Genomic DNA, 21,793 nt, shown 5'->3' with positions numbered 1-21,793 from the left:
TGTCTACAGCCTTTGATGTTGTTCATCATTGGTTAACAGGTTAATACAAGCATTCTGTTTCTAATAAAATATGTTGAAGTAGAAGTCCAGTGGCTCTGTGAGCTGTCCCATGCTCATGGCTCATATACTGACAGTGTCAACATACCTGTGCAGCAGGATGGTTTATTGACAAACTAATAATTGTTGCCATCAAAGCAGTACAAAAAATAAATTATTATACCATAAGTGATCTCATTGGTGAATGTTCTATCTAGTGGCGTCATAAGGCTTCATTTTTATTTGATTAACTACCAGGAAATCTCATGATATTCCCAACAGCCTCAGACGTGTAGTTGTTGCTATTATCCTATTTGTTTGCTAGGAGGTCTCAGTTCCATATCGGCACAGTAGGTCGTATTTACTTATTTCATGCATGCATGTTACTACTGACTATTATCACGATTGTCCTTGCAGCATTGTTGCCCAAATTTTGGGCTGTGGATGTCAAGGAGGGCTTGTAAGGTGGTGCAGTTGGTAGCACTGTTGCCTCGCAGCAAGAAGGTTGCGTCCCGGTGGGGGCACCGGGATCTTTCTGCGTGGAGTTTGCATGTTCTCCCCGTGCAGCGTAGGTTCTCTCCAGGTTCTCTGGCTTCCTCCCACAAGGTCCAAAAACATGTTGAGGTTAATTGGTGATTCCAAATTGTCTGTAGGTGTGAATGTGAGTGTGCTTGGTTGTCTGTCTCTAAGTGTAGCCCTGTGATAGACTGGTGACCTGTCCAGGGTGTCCCCTGCCTTCACCCTCAGTCAGCTCGGATAGGCTCCAGCCCCCCCCGCGACCCTAGTGAGGATTAAGCGGTGAATAGATAATGGATGGATGGATGTCAAGGAGAAGTTAGGCAGAAGGTATAAGACAAAACTTAATCCTTGATTTGCAGACACACACACAGACAGCTGCGGACACAAGTAGAAGTTGCTGTTTCCAAGTAGACTTTCCAGTCTACTTGGAGACTGGTGGGAGGACACGTGCAGTATGTTATATCTTTGTGTATAAACCCTACTGCCAAGCATGCACATTGCTGCCCTTGCCACCAACTGTTCACATGGACACAACATTTGGGACATGTGAATTGTAGTTTGTGGTGCTATGCTTGTTGTTATTCTCATGATGCTAAGAAAACAAAAGCCTGCTTTTAAGAAGAGACTTGTGAGCAGATTCTCCTTCATCTACATCTTTATAATCCATCATTAAGAGTTGAAGTAGTCACTACCGGACCTTCAAGGTGCTTTGATTTGCATATGCTTTCCGCTGACAGTGCTCAAACACAGTATAAAGTCTACCACATGACTCCTTAGAGCTGCCATAGTTTATTCAAAGTGTTTGAGCTAATCTTAGCAGTAACAGCAGCCAGTACCCCCTGTGCTACAGATACACCTGATGGAGAATCTCATCAGTATAACCTGATTCATGTTCTTCCAGGTGGGTTGTGTTCCTTGGGGGAGAGTTGGGACAAACTCTAACCGCTCTGCAGATGACGTCCCTGCAGAGTCTCCTGAACCTGCCAACAGCACTGCAGTGGACAGGGCTTGTCCCAACATGGCGTATGCCCTGCTGTCCTGCGTGGCCGGCACCCTCACCATGGTGCCCTACCTCCGTGTCTCCTCGCTCCCCAAGATCCTCATGCTCCTCCTTCTCTCTGTCACCTACACTGTTGTCATGGAAACCAGCGGCTACCGCCAAGCTGTGGGGTGAGACTGTATATAATGTGTAGATTATATATAGAAAAGATGTGTTTGTAGTCAAGCATTCGTATGTATGTATTTGATGCCACTTTATTCTCCTTCTTATCAGAGGAAAATATATTTTGTACTACACTACACTTACTTGACATGGTTACTTTACAAAATAAACATTTTGCAAACAATAATCATACGTAGCTCTAAGTTAAAAGACTATATTTATTTTTCATAACACAACGGAACTGTGGGCTCTGTGCAACAGTGATGGTATTTTCCATTATTGTCTAATTTTTACAAGCCAAACAGTCAGTAGATTACTTTGGAAAATAATCAGCAGATTGATTCATTTTTAAGAACATGCAGCCCAGGACAAAATAGATTAAAATGTACCATTACTTCAACCAGTTACAACAGTAAACTGCTGCTTTTACATCAGTGCATTAGTAATATTAACCTAATGAAATGAAGTGTAATAGGAGTCAGGGACTTGGTTCATTTTTCTGCAATGAGATACTTTTATAATTGAAATACATTTGCCTGATTATACTTACTAACATTCACTAAGTAACATTTTAAAAGCAGGATGGTTACTTGTGATAGAGTATTCTTGCAATGTGATATTAGTACTTTTACTTAATAAAAGGACCTAAATACCACCTCTTCATCAAGTATGCAATTTAGTTTCATTACTTGCTTATTAATCATGTAATTCCTTGTCTTCGTGACAACATTGTTAAACTCCGTCTTGCTTTTGTGTCTGTGTCCTTCAGGGTTGGCTTTCTCCATACTAAAGGTTATGATCCTGTATTGGCAGTCGTGCTGTTTTGTGGAGCTCTGGCTCTTCATTCGAGACAACTGGACCTCAAGCTACGGCTCGACTATCTCTGGGCAACTCAGGTGTGTTTTTACATTAAACAACCTGATACTGCTACTGTGGGAAGCACTTGTTAGTAATCGAGTGTGTCAGTAGCAGTTTGGCCACTGATCGTGTGGATGGTAATTTGATGTCCTTAAGCAATGTATGGAAACACATTTGCTTCCATTGTGTGTGTCTTCAGGATAAAGTACTTTTAATTAAAATGTCTGCCAAATTAATGTTATTTTATGCTTGTATAATGTGGACTTTCCAATTAAGATGAACAGGTTTCAAGTGTATTTTTTAAAAATTAATTCTGCTGCAGTAAGCGGCCTCATTTGTGTACAGCATAAGCCAAAAATAAATTAGTGGCTCTAGTGGTTAAATTACATGATATAGTCTACTGACACTTTGACTATTCAGCATTTCTTGCTTCTTTTTTTTTTCTTTATAAGTGTGGATTATTATTGATGAAACAAAGAGTTTATTCCTTTGTGAGCACAAGGGGAAAATAATCTTAAATATTTAACACTTGACAGACTGTAGAATTCTTTGCAACATTTTATTTAAAATTTTAATTTGTATTATTTATTGAGGTAAAATTTAGGCAAAAATGGATAGATAAAATGTACATGTTTTGCTGCAGTTTACATGAATAGTCTTGTGTAGTCTCAGTGGATCTTGAAAGCCTGCATGTTTCTATTTTAAGAATGACAGTGAAAGTTTTTCTTGTTTGCAAATCATTATCTCCCTCTAGTGATAAGGGCAAGCAATTACATGTCCCTGTACGCTCTAAACTACAGTAAAGATTTGAAGTATTTTGACAACAGCCCATCAGTTTCACTTTAAATGTACACATGTATCACCCTGCTAAAGACCCACTTCTCCTCCTCTTTGTGTGACTGCTGGTGGTGTCTAGGCGGAGGAAGAGAGAGACGACATGGAGAAGGTGAAGCTGGACAACAAGAGGATCCTGTTCAACCTGCTGCCGGCTCATGTGGCTCAACATTTTCTCATGTCAAACCCCAGGAACATGGTGAGCATCCACAGACATGTCCAGGCTCGTCCAACAGGGATCATCTGTCTAAAAAGTGTTAACGTCTGTGAAACCAGAAAAGACTGGGTGCTTCCTGAAACACCCAGGAGGTGCTGCTTTATTGGCATACAGGCCAAAAGGTGTCAGAACTTTAGGGTTCAAACTGGCCTGAAAGAAGTGACTTTTTTAGACATATTTTGAGATATAAGTACATTTTTTTATAGTTGTGACTTCTCAAATCAAATGTGTTTATCACTTCGGCCTTATATGTATGACTTACGAGTTTTCCCATATAGAGAATTATTCTTTCAGATCTAAATATTTTCAATGTCTGGCAAAGTAAAACTATACAATACAATACAAAGAAAAAAAATGGGGAAGGATCTGAAAATTATATTTTTCTTTTAAATAGTTATATATATATCTTTGTGAAATCTGAATCTTTGAGCTACCAAAATGGTTTAAACAGTAATTCAGTGTCTGCTTGCTGCAGGTGTGTGTGTGTGTGTGTGTGTGTGTATGTTTTTTCTTTTTAAATAGAGCACTTTATATTGTGAAAAATGGGATAATGGCAAGGAAAGCTGAGACTGGTTGGGGTTTAGAGGGTTAAAGCCACCATAAAAACCTAGAGAACATCTAAATTTTGGTTCAGCAGGTGTATGTTGTTTTTGCTCTCTACTGTTACTGCAGTAAACTGCTGATAATAGTTAATGATGCAATGTTGGTGGAGGTTCTTCCATTTAGACCGACTGATAAAAGTCATATATATAATAAACTAAAACTAAGAGGAATGCAGATTAATTTACACCTATTATCAAATATCATAGAAAAGATTTTATAAAACTAACTAAAAGCACAGTAATCGTAAAATATATTTGCATTAATGTCTCTGTGCAGTATTAAACCCTACCACATATAGTCTAAAAATATACCTGATAAAGTTTGTGAGCCAGTGATACAGATTTTTTTTAGTGCTTATGATAGCGTCTCCAACTCTGTTATTACATCCTGTAAACATCCTGAAATGCATGATATTAGTAGCTAAGATGACTATTACAACTCATGCACACCGTTATTTTTAATGCAGCCCACCGTATCAGTCTCCTTACCACTGGTTACACACATACACCCACAAAACCAAAAGTCTGTCACTTCAGCATGTGTTATGACCTATAAATCACCAAATCCATGCAGGGAAAAATAGTCTAATCTGACCATCTTCTTTTGAGTCAGGTCGGAAGGTCAGGCTCAACAGTAGTAAGAGGACAGTTTTCAGATTTTCGTGAGTTACAGGCTCTGCTTTGACACACATACATCTTCCAGAGAAACCGCCTCAATGCCCCTGCAAGTGTTGGGAAATTACCCCAGCTGTTTAGGAAAATGGCACTGACTCTGTATTGTGGTGTTAAAGTGGAAGTGTGAGCTGACAGCCCCTGTGAGTCCACTGACTGATGAACATCCCCTCCACTGATCTCTGTTCCTGCCCTCCTCGGCTCCCTTTCCCTCTACTCAGGAAGGGATGAAAACATACATCCTTTGGCCTGTAAATCAGGGACTGGATAACCCTTCATGAGGACAAGCTCGGTTTATAAACAGTAAAGCTGTGTTCACATTGTTTTTGCATACTGACATATTAACATACTGTATTAAAAGTATGGACCTATTTATAGGTGTGATATTGGTATTCAAATTTGCTATGTAAAAACGAAAGTATTCAGATGTTACATATGAAGTTGGAGGGCTCAAACCAATAAAATATGTAATGTAATTGTAGTAAATCTCAATGTTTAGATTTAATTTTTAATTTTTAGTAAACTCACCTATCATTTCCTTTATTGCTCTAATTTGGTCTCTGATATTGTATGGATATTCAAATATATCTTACCTTTGCAATGTATATATAAAGTGCATACTTCATTTCAAATAGAGCAGAGCAACTACAGTCAGCACACAGCTTTGGTGTTAGCTGTCTAGTATATTACAGCAGCTCTGGGTTGCAGTGTGACAGTTATGAAGGAATTTCTCATACAGATGCAGAAGTCCAACAATTGATCAACTACTTTTTGAACTGCTGTTGAGTTGTATGTCAGGACTGGAATTTGTTAAGAATGTTAAAAAGATAAAGCAACACTAGTTTATCCTTCCACAATTAGCGGGGCTGTGCAGCAGACGGTGCAGGGATCATCTGAGGCTGAGACTAGTAAGCAGTGGGGGCAGGAAGTCAGGAAGTATGTTTCCAGCACATTGCTGACCCCTCGGTGCTACAGTGTATAGAAAGGCTTCCTCTCTTTCCTCTGGGCTAAAGTTCACCCATGCACTGTATTCATAACACAATGCAGCAGGACTTTGCTGCCTGGAATTTAATGTTTGACTGCTCCAGTATAATGGCTGAAAATCCTTTAATTGTATCTGAAACTACAGTTTTTACCGGCAGACCTGTTGTCCTTATGTAACTATGATTTGTGGAGGATACATGATACATGGAGACATGAATCTTTAAATGAGCAGCTGCTTAACTATTTTGCTTCCTTTCTTATTTCTGAGCTGTTTGTTGTTGCAATTTTGTCCCCTTTGCAAAATGTCCCTGATTTATACAACATGCATCATTTGCACATTTTTTTTGGAAAGGTTTGTTTAACCAATTGACATTAAGGGCTGATATCTAACCATGCAGATAGTTTTATTTATTTGTTGTGGTGGTTTTAAGAGGTTTGTCACAGAGATGTCTACTAGTCACATTGGAACAAAAACACATCCAAGGACTCTCCAATCCGTAATTTTTATTATAAATATTTTTGATATTTATTGATGATGAAACTTCTGTTTGTTAGAAAAGTTTGACAGCAAAGTTCTCAGCAACGATTCATGTGGTGTTCATGTTCAATAACGTCTGTAACTACTGTACACCCCATATGCAGTCTATTTCTGCACGGGAGTATGAAAATGTCCATAAATTCACAAGGAGCATCATCATGTGCAAGTGGTTTTTTGAATTATGGTGAAAAACAGTGGATTTCCTTCACAGAGCTTGATTTTACAATGTATGACTAAGGGATTTGTGTCTAGTGTGCACAAGACTAGTTTTGTAAGTGCACTTCAACAAAACTAATGGAAGCACATCAAGTCTAATAGGAAAACTGCTTCTAAAATCAATGCAAAAAAAAAAAAAAAGATGTGTACGATAAAATGTAATAAAATGACAGATTTTATGCTTTATTTTGGTTAAGTTCTCCAACAGAATAGGGCGTTACAGAGTGGGTAGTTCAAAATCCAATGAGTCTTTGTGTTCATGCAGTTTCTTGTTGTAAGAAAATGGTGTAATTCTGGCAACGTGTTTTTGTAAAGACAACATGCCTTTTAACCTGCCAGCAGTTTTTAGGGTTTAAAGGGTTAATGGCTCCTGTCCACAGCAGCATTGTTTTTGTTTTTTGAATCTCTGGTCACCATTATAATCAGTTTGATTCTGATTGAACTATACTCTCCAGGACCTGTACTACCAGTCCTATGCTCAGGTTGGAGTGCTGTTCGCCTCCATCGCCAACTTCAACGACTTCTACATTGAGCTGGATGGGAACAACATGGGAGTCGAGTGTCTGAGGCTGCTCAATGAGATCATCGCCGACTTTGATGAGGTGAGCAACATGATTTGTTCCATTCGTCCATCCACAAATAAGCAGTTTTTCTATCTTTTTTTGTTTGTTTGTTTTTTTAATGCAGATTTCATGTCTGCTTGCTCTGCCTTTATAAGGAGGGAGGCTTCAGTGCAATATGACCTCCATGTCATTTTCAAAGATGACATTGTGGCCGTGACTGAGGGTTAAAAAATACTGTTTATTGATGCAATATAATAAGCAATGGTTGCGGTTGGGAAAGTTCTTCAAAATAAGAAATCACTTACAGATGACGTTTGGCCTGCTTGGATCTATAATCAGCAACATAAAGCATTAATTTACTCAAACATGCTAAAATAGTCCATTAAATTGCATTTGGATTTGTTCACCAGCACAACCTATAATATATATAAACTTGAACTGACAATTTAGTCCAATTTGATTTGAAATTTGTAATAGCAGTAATGTTTTCCTCCTGTTTTTATCCCATTTTCTCCCAGCTGATGGATAAAGAGTGCTACAGGGATATCGAGAAAATCAAAACCATAGGCAGTACATACATGGCTGCAGTAGGGCTGGTTCCTACAACTGCTTCCAAGGTAAACATGCAGTAGCTATATTTAGATCCCGCATGAGTTTCTGTGTGTGTTTGCAGCGTATTAGCAGGTTTTGAGACTGTTCAGAATGTGCACGACATTTTTGAGAGGCCTAGTGTTTCCAAGTAAGTATTTCCTGGGTGTTGATATTTAGAACACTGTCACGTTTCACTCGCTAAAATCCTCTGTGAGGGATTACCAGCCTCTGTGGCGTCAGCATATTCTGCATTCATAAAGTTTCTTTAAACCCTGCAAAGCTGACAGACAAAAGGGCCCTTTCTGCAACTTTTGCAGAACTTTACACAAACTTAACACTGAGTGACAGTGGTGGTTTGACTTTGGGGAAAACCCTGATGCACACCTTTGTGGCTCTTGTAGATATTCATGTGTGTGATCGTGCAGGGAAATGGAGGCCAGCGTCACTTCTCAGCTCAGGTATAAGCAGGCACATTTCTGCATTAATGTGTCTGTTCTTCACACTTGTGTGTTTTTCTCAGGCGAAGAAGTCCATCACCTCACATTTATGCACAGTGTCAGATTTTGCCATCGAGATGTTTGATGTCCTTGATGCCATCAACTACCAGTCCTACAATGACTTTGTTCTGAGAGTAGGTGAGTTAGGAGACACACATACACACTCACTGGCCTATTTACACACTGATGTCATAGCTCCTGACCTATTGCACTAGACACCATGGACGCTTGGTACCGGTAAGTTTGGAAGGAAATGCATCACAGAATGAGCGTTCCCTCCAGGAAGCTCGTCACAGCGAGACCTGAAGTTCTGGGTTCCATTGTGTTGGGTATCCTGTGGGGAGCCTGCAACAGGAGCCCTTGTTTAATCCCAGTGTAACCTGGTGTACACAATGCCATCCTGTCTGCACACTGTGGGGCTCCATGTGTAAAAACAGTGTGTTTTTGTGCTTTCCTGAACCCACTTTCCAGAAACGCAACTTTTGTGCATCACTGACTTTCCAGAAAGTAAAAAAAAACAAACAAAGTGAGCAGCTGTGCCACATTTCTGTCCATCACTGAGATTGTCCCGAGCTAGCTGCAAAGTTGAGGCAATACCTTCAACTTACATAGAAGTGTCTTCTATGATATATCATATAATTGAATTTCCCTTCTGGGATAAATAAAGTATTTTTCATTTCATTTCATAGTGTCATAAAGACGAACATTACTTTTTATTTTGCCATCTTAAATACAATACTTTCAAATATTCTGAGCATGATACTGAAGACTCATTAACATGATGTTAATGAGTTAAATGTTAATGTTAAATTAACGATGTTTAACTGATGTTAAATCCGCAATTTCCCTGACGTTTCCACCAAAGGGATCAATAAAGTTCTATTCTATTCTATTCTATTCTATTCTATTCTATTCTATGATGTGGGGAATAAAATACTCCCTGTGGTTCCTTGTTATTTAACTCGTCACTCTGGATAGGATTTAAACTTATGTGGCATTGCAGGAGGTGCTTAGTGATGGACTCAGTGCATTGACATGGTGTAGCAGTGCTTCCACAGATAAGCCTGTATGTTGGTGTTAACATGTCGGCTTGGTGAAAACAACACAGCAGTCAACAACAGTCTTCCTGCATCATTTGTTTTTTTTTTGTTGTTTTTTTTTTTACATTCTCACATTAACACATTCTTTCTGTGGACCAGTTTTGAATCAAGAGGACAGTAAAATGTGACGAAACACTACATCATGCTCACTCTGCTGTTTATTAAAGAAAAGGGAGAAGAGACAATTACCTGTTGCCAAACAACACAAGGTAATTTCACCTGCAAATATTGGTAGAAAGGTGGAAGAATTGTCCACATATGAAACAGGAAAATCACCGAACAGAGCAGAGAATATCAAAATCACCTTCCCTCTGAGGGAGAAATAAATCCTATCCAAATCTGACTTAAGTCTAGTTTTGTGTATTGGTGATAAACTGCATACATATTCTGTGCTGCAATTGCTTTGTCAGGACAGAAAATAAACACAATCAACATATTTTTAAATTGTCATGATGAAATCACCTCACAGAGCTTAACAGCTTTGCTTATGTGTTACATGATTGTATATTAACCTCTTTTAAATTATGTAAGTACAGATACTGGTTCTCGCCTTGGTGTTATTTGTTTTTTGTTTTTTTAATCAGGTTTTGCCCAACAATGAGGAGGTTTGTCTATGGAGCTGTAACTGAGGACTAACTTAATTAAAGGCTTTAAATGAACACCAGCTCTACAGTCTGCAGTAACCTTCACATTATTTACAGGTTTTAATTAATAATACCAAAAGAATCAGGAAATGAACATGCTGATTTGGTTAAATAAGTAAAAACTGGATTTTAAAACTGGACGTGCAAGACTCTGCATAACCACAATGTCTTTTTACCTTACTTAAAGAAAGACTGCTATTATGATCAGCAGTTAGCTTGAACCGTTCTTTCCCGTTCTGCGACTGGAAACGTGTACATATGAGCTGTCCTTGACACACTGGGACATGACTGGAAAACAAAAAGTATCAACTTTTGACCTGTTAAAATGACACAGTAAGAGAAAACCCCTGGGCAAGCACTGTCATACACGTTGCATATGTAATTCATAAGCAGGTGTGCATCTAGATGATGTAAAAAAATAAAATATATATATATATTTTTTTTTTTATTTTTTTTTTAAATCTGGATATTTTCCAGTAAAACTCAGTAAAAACTGAAATAATAAGCTTTGCTTATGCAGTATGATGACCCAGACATTGTGGGCTCTGTGGAATGTTCACACACAGGTATCAATGTGGGCCCAGTGGTGGCAGGAGTGATTGGAGCCAGGAGGCCTCAGTATGACATCTGGGGGAACACAGTGAATGTAGCCAGCAGGATGGACAGTACTGGAGTACAAGGAAAGATTCAGGTACAGTTCTTCAGTCTATGTGTACATCTCCTCCAGATCCCGCTCTTCTTATTTTGTGATATTTATAGATATAGGTAAAAGAAGCTTTCTGTGCCATTGTACACAGAGATACATTTTTAGGAATTTGATCAATGGACGGAGAGAAACAAAAAATCTGTGATGTCGTTACAAATGATCTTTTCATTTTTGTGGTTGTTTTTTGTTTGTTTGTTGTATTGTTTGAGAATTGTGCATGTTTTGTGATTTTATTGTTGAATTTTGTGTTCTGAATGTATTTTGTGTCTGAGTTGTATGTTTTTTTTAAAGGCCTGTACAGGTTCACACACATGTACCGCGTACACAAGGGGTGTATGAGTCAGTGTATTTGTACTGAACTGTTTGGTACACCTTGTTATCCAAACACTATCTATTTGTGTGTTTTTGTCTGTGCTCCTGAACAAAATCCTACAGTGCAGGCTTGACCTGGAGTGTTTTGCCAGTGCACCAGTTTTCAGCCTTGAAAGCTGGACATACGAGGTGTGTCAGAAAAGTTCCAGGACTACCAACTACGGGTTGATGCATGTTGATTTTGCATGAGTCTGCCTGCCTGTCTGACTTCTGTCCTCACACTGCGATTTGACCGGCCACCATGTGAAGCTGACACTGTTCAATACACACACATCTCTCAAAGATTTTTCTTGTCGATGAAAGCAATAGAAACTTCAATTATCCACTGTCCTTTGTACAAAACACACAAGTTTCACAAAGTGATCAGAAAAAATGGCAGCTCCATGCTTTATGTCAGTGTTAAAGGGACCTGAATGCATTTCTAAGTGTTATCAATCTTTATCAGTCTTTCCTCAGACTCTATGTGCACCGTGATGTTTTTCTCAACCGTCTGTGTTTGTCCTCCAGGTGACAGAAGACGTCTATCGCCTCATCACCCAGTACTACAACTTTGTGTGCCGCGGCCAGGTCAGCGTAAAGGGCAAAGGTCAGATGCTTACGTACTTCCTGGAGGGGCGAAGACAGGCCAGCCTGGCGTCTCAAACCCAGCAGCAGCAGCCTGGGAGCGCTGAGCGCCGGTCGAGTGCGTTCACCCATGGCAGCGTGTGCACCAGGCTGAGCCCTGCCCCGACTGTGACCACATACGCCACCATCAGAACGCCAAGCCCGAGCATGGCTAAACCAACCACCTCCACCAGCACCACCAGGTACCTGCCGTCTGTGTCCACAGCCACGGTGTGATGGACACTGTCTCCATGGTGACCATCGAAAACAAAAAACAAGAGTGGAGGTGGGTAAATAGCACAAATGGCAGTAAGAAAGCTGTAGCAGAGAAAGCTTGTTAAAGAGGAAACGTTCTCCACTCTTCTTCTACTGTCTGTGGAACGCAGGGAGCTTGAGACACTAATCGTCTTGACTCGGCTTTAGGCTCGAGTCTGTGGCGGCCTTGATCAGATTCTCCCTCCACACTCAAGCCCTGTCTGTTGTTTCACACCGCAGGGTGTCATGAACAGGATACAGGATGCTTTTGCCACGTTGCTCTGTCATCAATCAAAGGCCAAGGATGTCTCCAGGATTTCAGAGTCGACTGCCAAAACTGTACCAACAACTACAATAAACTAAATCGAAATAAAAACACATCGCAATGCACAATTGATAGTGTAGCCTCTCACAACAGCCACATCCAGAAATTCCTTTCACAACTTTAGCTGACCCTTTTTCTCTCAGTATAAAACCAAATCAGTGCTGTTGCCTTAGCGACCAGTCCTCACAATGAGTTTTTTGCCATTTTTTGTTGTTGCCTTTTAGCTACTTCATTGATTTATTGGACACCAATTCAGATGAATTAAATACAGGGGCATTGTTGTCCAAGAGGTGTGTTTTTAAAGTGGATGAAGCCAAATGTATAATTGTAAAAGGCAGTTAATGGTATAAACTTGCCAAAACACAACAGGGCATTGCCTTCAATCATTTGCAGGTCGGTGATGCCATACAGTACATTTCTGCCCCTTCACTGAAAACCTCGAACGGCACATGAGGTAAACTCTTGATTCCCTGAGCCGAGTGCTCAGTGTCTTTAAGTGCATGATGCCACTGCTGCATTTCAGTCATGTTTGCTGTCTGTTTCCCTGTGATGCTTGACTTCCAGATTCTTCCTTGTCAAAGTGTAGCAATAAAGCGGTTTGTCTCCTCTCTCAGCCTATTCACCCCTTGCATGCTGTAGCCAGCTGGATCCTACTTTGACCTGATAGTGTTTGTAGCCAATAGAGTGTGCATAGCTAGCCACACCAGTCTGTATCTCTGTGGAGTAGAAGCATGACTTAGAAAACCTATTTTCTGTATTGTGCGGGTGTGATTCCTTCTTCCTCATCAAATTATATTTAAAAGAGAAAACTTTTTTCTGCGTGCTTGTTTATGAAGGAATATTTTCTATGGTTGAAATATTCTGTTCTACTATTTTTTATGAACTAAAGCTGCTTTGGTAAAGAAAAGAAAACTTCTGTTTATGAGGAGACACCCAAACCTCCGTGTCTGCCTTCCTCATGCAAACCCAGATGATTTATTTTATGGTATAGCATGCTACTCACAGTACGGCTTACCACAGCCATTAACTCTCCTCTAATCTGTTCTAGCATGCACTGCCTGCAAGCCTGTGGCTCTTACATGCATGCTTTGATGAAAAACTAATGCAGGCCGAGCAGCGGACACGCAGTGACTCTGTTTTAATGTAGTCCTCATGCATGTGCTAAAGGTAGCGGTCCTCTTGAATGTAAGGTGCTTTACGGTCTTCTTCATGAGCTTGGTGTGCGAACCTTTTTGAGGACATATTTCAGGATAGATAGACATCAGGCCGGGGGTTCCTCCTCCTCCCCCCCATTCCTGCTGTAGTCAACAGGTGGCTGGTTTTCAAATGTGCCAACCTATTTTCATAAACATATCAAACTTTTTGTGTCGAGCTGTAGCACAACTGAATGCGTGGCTACAGTTACTGTGTTTTTTCCTTTTGTTGAATGCCTGTATTTTTACTGTTTGAGCTGTTCATTGACAGTTTTGTAAATCAAAATGATGGCAAGTGTTGATTTTGGAGAGATTTATTTGGACACCATAAAATGACAGAAATTATGTTTTACTTCTTATCATATTTAAAACAGATTCTATATGTAGCTTGAATGCTTACTTTGAGTTTCTAAGAGGTTTAAAATGAGGATTTTTATACACTTGCTTTAAAGAGTTGAAAGAAAGTTGATGGAAAGGAGTTGTGTACAATATTTTTCCTGTAAATTGGATATTTTCATACTGTATGATACGGGTTTCAATTGTTATATGTAGGTATTACTAGCTATTATTGTACATTGTAGAGTCTTTTTCAGAGATATATTATGAATGATCCGATATTTGTCAAGTTCTTCTGTTGAAGATGTATTTATTGAGATGTTTTATGTGAATGTAAATTTTGTTAAAGACAATATTTTATACTAAGTGTTTGCACTGCGATGATATTGACGTATTATGATTATAAAAATAAAGCCAGTGGGGAGACATCTCCAGAAGTAAGAACGCTCTTCCTGTTCTCAGTTTCATACACACACACACACACACACACACACACACACACACACACACACAGTGCATATGGAGAGGCCATCAAACTCAGTTCTAAAGTTACGTAACAGCAGAAAAACAGAAGAAGTTGGAGAAACATCGAGGTCAAAGTCACCCTGATTTCAGCAGTGTTTTTCAGCAGTGTTGGCCTCATGCTGATGATATAAGCACGTCTGCTACCATAAAAACATCACTGTGGGGTGTGTGTGTGTGTGTGTGTAGAAAGCAGATACTGTACAATATAACAAGAAGTGTGAAAAACACCTGTGTCCTCAAAACATGATAGTAACCACAGGTGGAAGTGGTTGCAATAAGGATTATTCAGTATCAATTCATTTTTTAATTTAAAACTGAAAAACTAAAGTGACATGGCTTGGCTGTGTAGTTTTCTGAATGTAACACTGTCAGTGTTTTTAAACTCATATGATGATGTTTACATTGGCATGACATTAAAGACTTCAGGGCTTGGAAATTAACTAACCGAGGATTTGTAGTGTATAAGGGCCTATTATTATTTAAAGTTTGGTAAAATTGTTTTTAAAATAACTTTTTTTCTCAACCTTTAATTGAGCCAGCTTTTAACATAAAGTCTGTAACATATCAGAAAACTGCTGAAAATAATCAATATAATTGTGAAATCAATAAATTACTTGATTTGTTTAGTCAACAGACCCAAAACTGAAGTAGATGACACCATAAAATGATTAGAAAGTCCATTAATCAAATAGATTTTCTTAAAAAAAAAAAAAAGTGGAAGAGAATCAAACAAGAAGGTGAACCATGGCAGCACTTCCCCAAGATGGACCTCCACAGCCAAAAATGATGTCACCTCAAAAGCAGAAGTTGGTTTTCTTGTCGTATTGTTGTTTTTCTTGTGAGGTAGCACATAGATTTTAGGAAAATATATAATTTTACTAACAACAGAATCTAAAATCAGCTGACCCTTGCAAGGCTTAACATAATGTTTAAAACAAGTTTGCAATTACCATAAATATGTGTTAGTATGACACTAATTTAATAATTAAATAAGTAATTGAACAATTTATTAAACAATGTAAATAGGTCATGTCTGACTTAAAGATCATGTGAGATGATGATGGAAGATGGTGACCCTTAATGTTGTTGTATCCATTGTTGTCAAAATTCAAACGAAGCTTGCAGCTGTCATTTTCAAATAAGTCTGACATTTTTTATGTTTGGGTTCAAATGAACCCCAAAAACTACTAACAATTACTCTAAGTGAGTGAGCGTTACCCAGATTTACAACATCAGCAACACTTTGCTCAGAATCATTCTACTTAATTTTGTATCTACAGGGTTAAAACTGTCTCCCCCTGGACATGGTGAGCTCTGCTCTGTACTGGCTTTGTCCCAGGATCCCTCCAGGATGTTGATGGTAATATGAAAAACAGTCAATGAACCAGTCCCTCCTCGTAACACACACGCAGCCTACGTTATGAGCTGGTTTCACAGACAGTGATTAAGCCATCCAGCCTTCCACTACAGATGGTTAGCTGTTGTAATTGTTAGGCTAACGTCAACTCCGTGCCACACTGCAGCTCCAAGTGCCAGACTGAGTGTCCAAGCAGCCGACCCCTGCTGCCCAACAGCAAACTAATCTAACGTGATTCGTGTAACAGCTTCTATTCAGCAGTATGGTATCCACAGTGGGTTGCGTTTGTTCATATCACACACAGGAAAACACATCGCTGCCAGTGACTTTGTACTTTGTATGGATATAGCAGCTGGTTACAGATTGGATGGTAGCCGTCAACGTGAATATCCCGAGGTGTGTTGGGCACAGTGGGCGGACAAAGTACAGGATGTCTGGAGAATTCAGAACTTCTCACAATGTGTGGGCATTGTCGATGCCCACAAATTCCTCCAGAAACTACATCAATTGCAAGTCTTTAACGATGTATTATAAGGTGTGGATGATGGATCTCATGCAGTCTCTCCTCATAACAAGCATTGTATTTAGCACCATTTGTTTTCCTGGTGCATGTGCATTCCGTTCACTTGCAGTGTGTACGGTTAGCAAGATCACAAACTTTGAGCTGACGTCCAGAGAGGGACCATGCGGACCTTGAATGGACAAAAAATATGTCATGCAAACACTTTTGGACTCTTGCAGACACACAGAAGGCATGAATTGGCCTTTTTCTGCACAAAAGGTCGATGTTAATATTTACACTTGTTGATTTCTGCTCTGACAAGTCAGTAACCCAGTTTATGTATCTTACATGAGCCCTGAAAACTGAAGCCCCGGTCAAATGTGGTCATTACCGTCTGAGATCTTTTTAATTTGATGGAAAGTCTGAAAGCATTTTAGACTGTACATGTTTGTTGTTTGTTTATTAGCAAAGCTTTCTTGTTGGGCCAAATCATCAGACGGTTAGCAATGTGTGGAACATTTCTTCTTGCCAAATCCTTCCAAGATTTGTTACTGTTTTGTGTTTTGCCATGTGGAGTCTACTATCCTTGCATCGTGCCTGTACAGTGTGTCCCCTAACGGAGCCAGCAGAGTTTCAGAAAGGGCAAGAAATCAGAGAGTTTCTGTGAGACAATCCTGAAACCACACGACACCATTAGAACTAGGCAAGTATCTGCAGGGACAATGGCTTTCCTGATTGCAAACAATCAAGGATGCCCAAGCAGCGGGGGGTTAGAAGACAAGTGATAGCACGTACAATACAGTTTCAAACGGGTTAAACTGCTGTCTCGAGGTAAATTTGTAGGCAACACTCATCCTTGCATTTCCATTTTTCTTTACTTTTCTTTCTTTTCTTTTTTTTTTTTTAACCACATGCCATCTTTGATCAACATCTGTCAGCTATAGCCAACAGCTAACATGACACATAATTCAGTGAGAAACGGAGTGATAATGCTAACACCTGCTACACAAAAATGGAAATGAACACAAGCCCCTCAAACAAATACACACATCAGGAGCTCATTTTTGTTTTTTAAATTCATAAGAGTTATGAAAATCCTACTCTTTCCTTAAAATATACAAGACACTAGAAGTATGCTGAATGTTAGTGCAGAACTAATTTTATATCTGACTCATATGAAACCAGCGACATTCGACGATTTAATTAGAATTATTGAACAGCTGCACAGGATCATGAAAATACAATTTGCACACCTGTTCACGTTTTTGTTCTGAAAATGTAAGCACGGTAACTAGATGTCACATGAACATGAAGACTCAGAATCAACCCTGAACCTTTTTGTTAGAGTTAGTTGTTCACTTACTGTAGGTTAAAGTATGTTCAAACAGACATATGACAGCATGGTCATGTGACCAGACTGTGGCTACACACTTTTTTTTTTTCATTATAACACACATAACTTCCACACTATTCTGGAGTTTTATTAGCCCTAAAACAGACACTTATGAGAACACTGCTGACCCTGCNTTTTTTTTGTTGTTTTTTTTTTTACATTCTCACATTAACACATTCTTTCTGTGGACCAGTTTTGAATCAAGAGGACAGTAAAATGTGACGAAACACTACATCGTGCTCACTCTGCTGTTTATTAAAGAAAAGGGAGAAGAGACAATTACCTGTTGCCAAACAACACAAGGTAATTTCACCTGCAAATATTGGTAGAAAGGTGGAAGAATTGTCCACATATGAAACAGGAAAATCACCGAACAGAGCAGAGAATATCAAAATCACCTTCCCTCTGAGGGAGAAATAAATCCTATCCAAATCTGACTTAAGTCTAGTTTTGTGTATTGGTGATAAACTGCATACATATTCTGTGCTGCAATTGCTTTGTCAGGACAGAAAATAAACACAATCAACATATTTTTAAATTGTCATGATGAAATCACCTCACAGAGCTTAACAGCTTTGCTTATGTGTTACATGATTGTATATTAACCTCTTTTAAATTATGTAAGTACAGATACTGGTTCTCGCCTTGGTGTTATTTGTTTTTTGTTTTTTTAATCAGGTTTTGCCCAACAATGAGGAGGTTTGTCTATGGAGCTGTAACTGAGGACTAACTTAATTAAAGGCTTTAAATGAACACCAGCTCTACAGTCTGCAGTAACCTTCACATTATTTACAGGTTTTAATTAATAATACCAAAAGAATCAGGAAATGAACATGCTGATTTGGTTAAATAAGTAAAAACTGGATTTTAAAACTGAACGTGCAAGACTCTGCATAACCACAATGTCTTTTTACCTTACTTAAAGAAAGACTGCTATTATGATCAGCAGTTAGCTTGAACCGTTCTTTCCCGTTCTGCGACTGGAAACGTGTACATATGAGCTGTCCTTGACACACTGGGACATGACTGGAAAACAAAAAGTATCAACTTTTGACCTGTTAAAATGACACAGTAAGAGAAAACCCCTGGGCAAGCACTGTCATACACGTTGCATATGTAATTCATAAGCAGGTGTGCATCTAGATGATGTAAAAAAATAAAATATATATATATATTTTTTTTTTTATTTTTTTTTTAAATCTGGATATTTTCCAGTAAAACTCAGTAAAAACTGAAATAATAAGCTTTGCTTATGCAGTATGATGACCCAGACATTGTGGGCTCTGTGGAATGTTCACACACAGGTATCAATGTGGGCCCAGTGGTGGCAGGAGTGATTGGAGCCAGGAGGCCTCAGTATGACATCTGGGGGAACACAGTGAATGTAGCCAGCAGGATGGACAGTACTGGAGTACAAGGAAAGATTCAGGTACAGTTCTTCAGTCTATGTGTACATCTCCTCCAGATCCCGCTCTTCTTATTTTGTGATATTTATAGATATAGGTAAAAGAAGCTTTCTGTGCCATTGTACACAGAGATACATTTTTAGGAATTTGATCAATGGACGGAGAGAAACAAAAAATCTGTGATGTCGTTACAAATGATCTTTTCATTTTTGTGGTTGTTTTTTGTTTGTTTGTTGTATTGTTTGAGAATTGTGCATGTTTTGTGATTTTATTGTTGAATTTTGTGTTCTGAATGTATTTTGTGTCTGAGTTGTATGTTTTTTTTAAAGGCCTGTACAGGTTCACACACATGTACCGCGTACACAAGGGGTGTATGAGTCAGTGTATTTGTACTGAACTGTTTGGTACACCTTGTTATCCAAACACTATCTATTTGTGTGTTTTTGTCTGTGCTCCTGAACAAAATCCTACAGTGCAGGCTTGACCTGGAGTGTTTTGCCAGTGCACCAGTTTTCAGCCTTGAAAGCTGGACATACGAGGTGTGTCAGAAAAGTTCCAGGACTACCAACTACGGGTTGATGCATGTTGATTTTGCATGAGTCTGCCTGCCTGTCTGACTTCTGTCCTCACACTGCGATTTGACCGGCCACCATGTGAAGCTGACACTGTTCAATACACACACATCTCTCAAAGATTTTTCTTGTCGATGAAAGCAATAGAAACTTCAATTATCCACTGTCCTTTGTACAAAACACACAAGTTTCACAAAGTGATCAGAAAAAATGGCAGCTCCATGCTTTATGTCAGTGTTAAAGGGACCTGAATGCATTTCTAAGTGTTATCAATCTTTATCAGTCTTTCCTCAGACTCTATGTGCACCGTGATGTTTTTCTCAACCGTCTGTGTTTGTCCTCCAGGTGACAGAAGACGTCTATCGCCTCATCACCCAGTACTACAACTTTGTGTGCCGCGGCCAGGTCAGCGTAAAGGGCAAAGGTCAGATGCTTACGTACTTCCTGGAGGGGCGAAGACAGGCCAGCCTGGCGTCTCAAACCCAGCAGCAGCAGCCTGGGAGCGCTGAGCGCCGGTCGAGTGCGTTCACCCATGGCAGCGTGTGCACCAGGCTGAGCCCTGCCCCGACTGTGACCACATACGCCACCATCAGAACGCCAAGCCCGAGCATGGCTAAACCAACCACCTCCACCAGCACCACCAGGTACCTGCCGTCTGTGTCCACAGCCACGGTGTGATGGACACTGTCTCCATGGTGACCATCGAAAACAAAAAACAAGAGTGGAGGTGGGTAAATAGCACAAATGGCAGTAAGAAAGCTGTAGCAGAGAAAGCTTGTTAAAGAGGAAACGTTCTCCACTCTTCTTCTACTGTCTGTGGAACGCAGGGAGCTTGAGACACTAATCGTCTTGACTCGGCTTTAGGCTCGAGTCTGTGGCGGCCTTGATCAGATTCTCCCTCCACACTCAAGCCCTGTCTGTTGTTTCACACCGCAGGGTGTCATGAACAGGATACAGGATGCTTTTGCCACGTTGCTCTGTCATCAATCAAAGGCCAAGGATGTCTCCAGGATTTCAGAGTCGACTGCCAAAACTGTACCAACAACTACAATAAACTAAATCGAAATAAAAACACATCGCAATGCACAATTGATAGTGTAGCCTCTCACAACAGCCACATCCAGAAATTCCTTTCACAACTTTAGCTGACCCTTTTTCTCTCAGTATAAAACCAAATCAGTGCTGTTGCCTTAGCGACCAGTCCTCACAATGAGTTTTTTGCCATTTTTTGTTGTTGCCTTTTAGCTACTTCATTGATTTATTGGACACCAATTCAGATGAATTAAATACAGGGGCATTGTTGTCCAAGAGGTGTGTTTTTAAAGTGGATGAAGCCAAATGTATAATTGTAAAAGGCAGTTAATGGTATAAACTTGCCAAAACACAACAGGGCATTGCCTTCAATCATTTGCAGGTCGGTGATGCCATACAGTACATTTCTGCCCCTTCACTGAAAACCTCGAACGGCACATGAGGTAAACTCTTGATTCCCTGAGCCGAGTGCTCAGTGTCTTTAAGTGCATGATGCCACTGCTGCATTTCAGTCATGTTTGCTGTCTGTTTCCCTGTGATGCTTGACTTCCAGATTCTTCCTTGTCAAAGTGTAGCAATAAAGCGGTTTGTCTCCTCTCTCAGCCTATTCACCCCTTGCATGCTGTAGCCAGCTGGATCCTACTTTGACCTGATAGTGTTTGTAGCCAATAGAGTGTGCATAGCTAGCCACACCAGTCTGTATCTCTGTGGAGTAGAAGCATGACTTAGAAAACCTATTTTCTGTATTGTGCGGGTGTGATTCCTTCTTCCTCATCAAATTATATTTAAAAGAGAAAACTTTTTTCTGCGTGCTTGTTTATGAAGGAATATTTTCTATGGTTGAAATATTCTGTTCTACTATTTTTTATGAACTAAAGCTGCTTTGGTAAAGAAAAGAAAACTTCTGTTTATGAGGAGACACCCAAACCTCCGTGTCTGCCTTCCTCATGCAAACCCAGATGATTTATTTTATGGTATAGCATGCTACTCACAGTACGGCTTACCACAGCCATTAACTCTCCTCTAATCTGTTCTAGCATGCACTGCCTGCAAGCCTGTGGCTCTTACATGCATGCTTTGATGAAAAACTAATGCAGGCCGAGCAGCGGACACGCAGTGACTCTGTTTTAATGTAGTCCTCATGCATGTGCTAAAGGTAGCGGTCCTCTTGAATGTAAGGTGC

At 39.7% G+C, this 21,793-nt stretch overlaps 1 protein-coding gene across 1 annotated transcript in view; it reads left to right on the top strand.

The window, feature by feature from the left end:
- The window catches only part of LOC103354709 (adenylate cyclase type 1-like), a 60,729-nt gene extending 48,668 nt beyond the window's left edge, over positions 1-12,061 (top strand). The window contains exons 13-20 of the mRNA XM_008278175.1: positions 1,457-1,725; positions 2,487-2,613; positions 3,492-3,608; positions 7,094-7,240; positions 7,720-7,818; positions 8,313-8,427; positions 10,600-10,724; positions 11,619-12,061. Of these exons, the coding sequence (XP_008276397.1) occupies positions 1,457-1,725; positions 2,487-2,613; positions 3,492-3,608; positions 7,094-7,240; positions 7,720-7,818; positions 8,313-8,427; positions 10,600-10,724; positions 11,619-11,951 (1,332 nt within the window). The 3' untranslated portion in view covers positions 11,952-12,061. The remainder of the gene's footprint in view (positions 1-1,456; positions 1,726-2,486; positions 2,614-3,491; positions 3,609-7,093; positions 7,241-7,719; positions 7,819-8,312; positions 8,428-10,599; positions 10,725-11,618) is intronic.
- Positions 12,062-21,793: the final 9,732 nt, after the last annotated feature.

The sequence above is a fragment of the Stegastes partitus genome, unplaced genomic scaffold (assembly GCF_000690725.1).
Source record: "Stegastes partitus isolate 25-593 unplaced genomic scaffold, Stegastes_partitus-1.0.2 Scaffold118, whole genome shotgun sequence".
Taxonomy (NCBI): Eukaryota; Metazoa; Chordata; class Actinopteri; family Pomacentridae; genus Stegastes; species Stegastes partitus.
The sequence above is the reverse complement of the archived record's forward strand: the minus strand, read 5'-3'. Positions and strand labels throughout refer to the sequence as shown.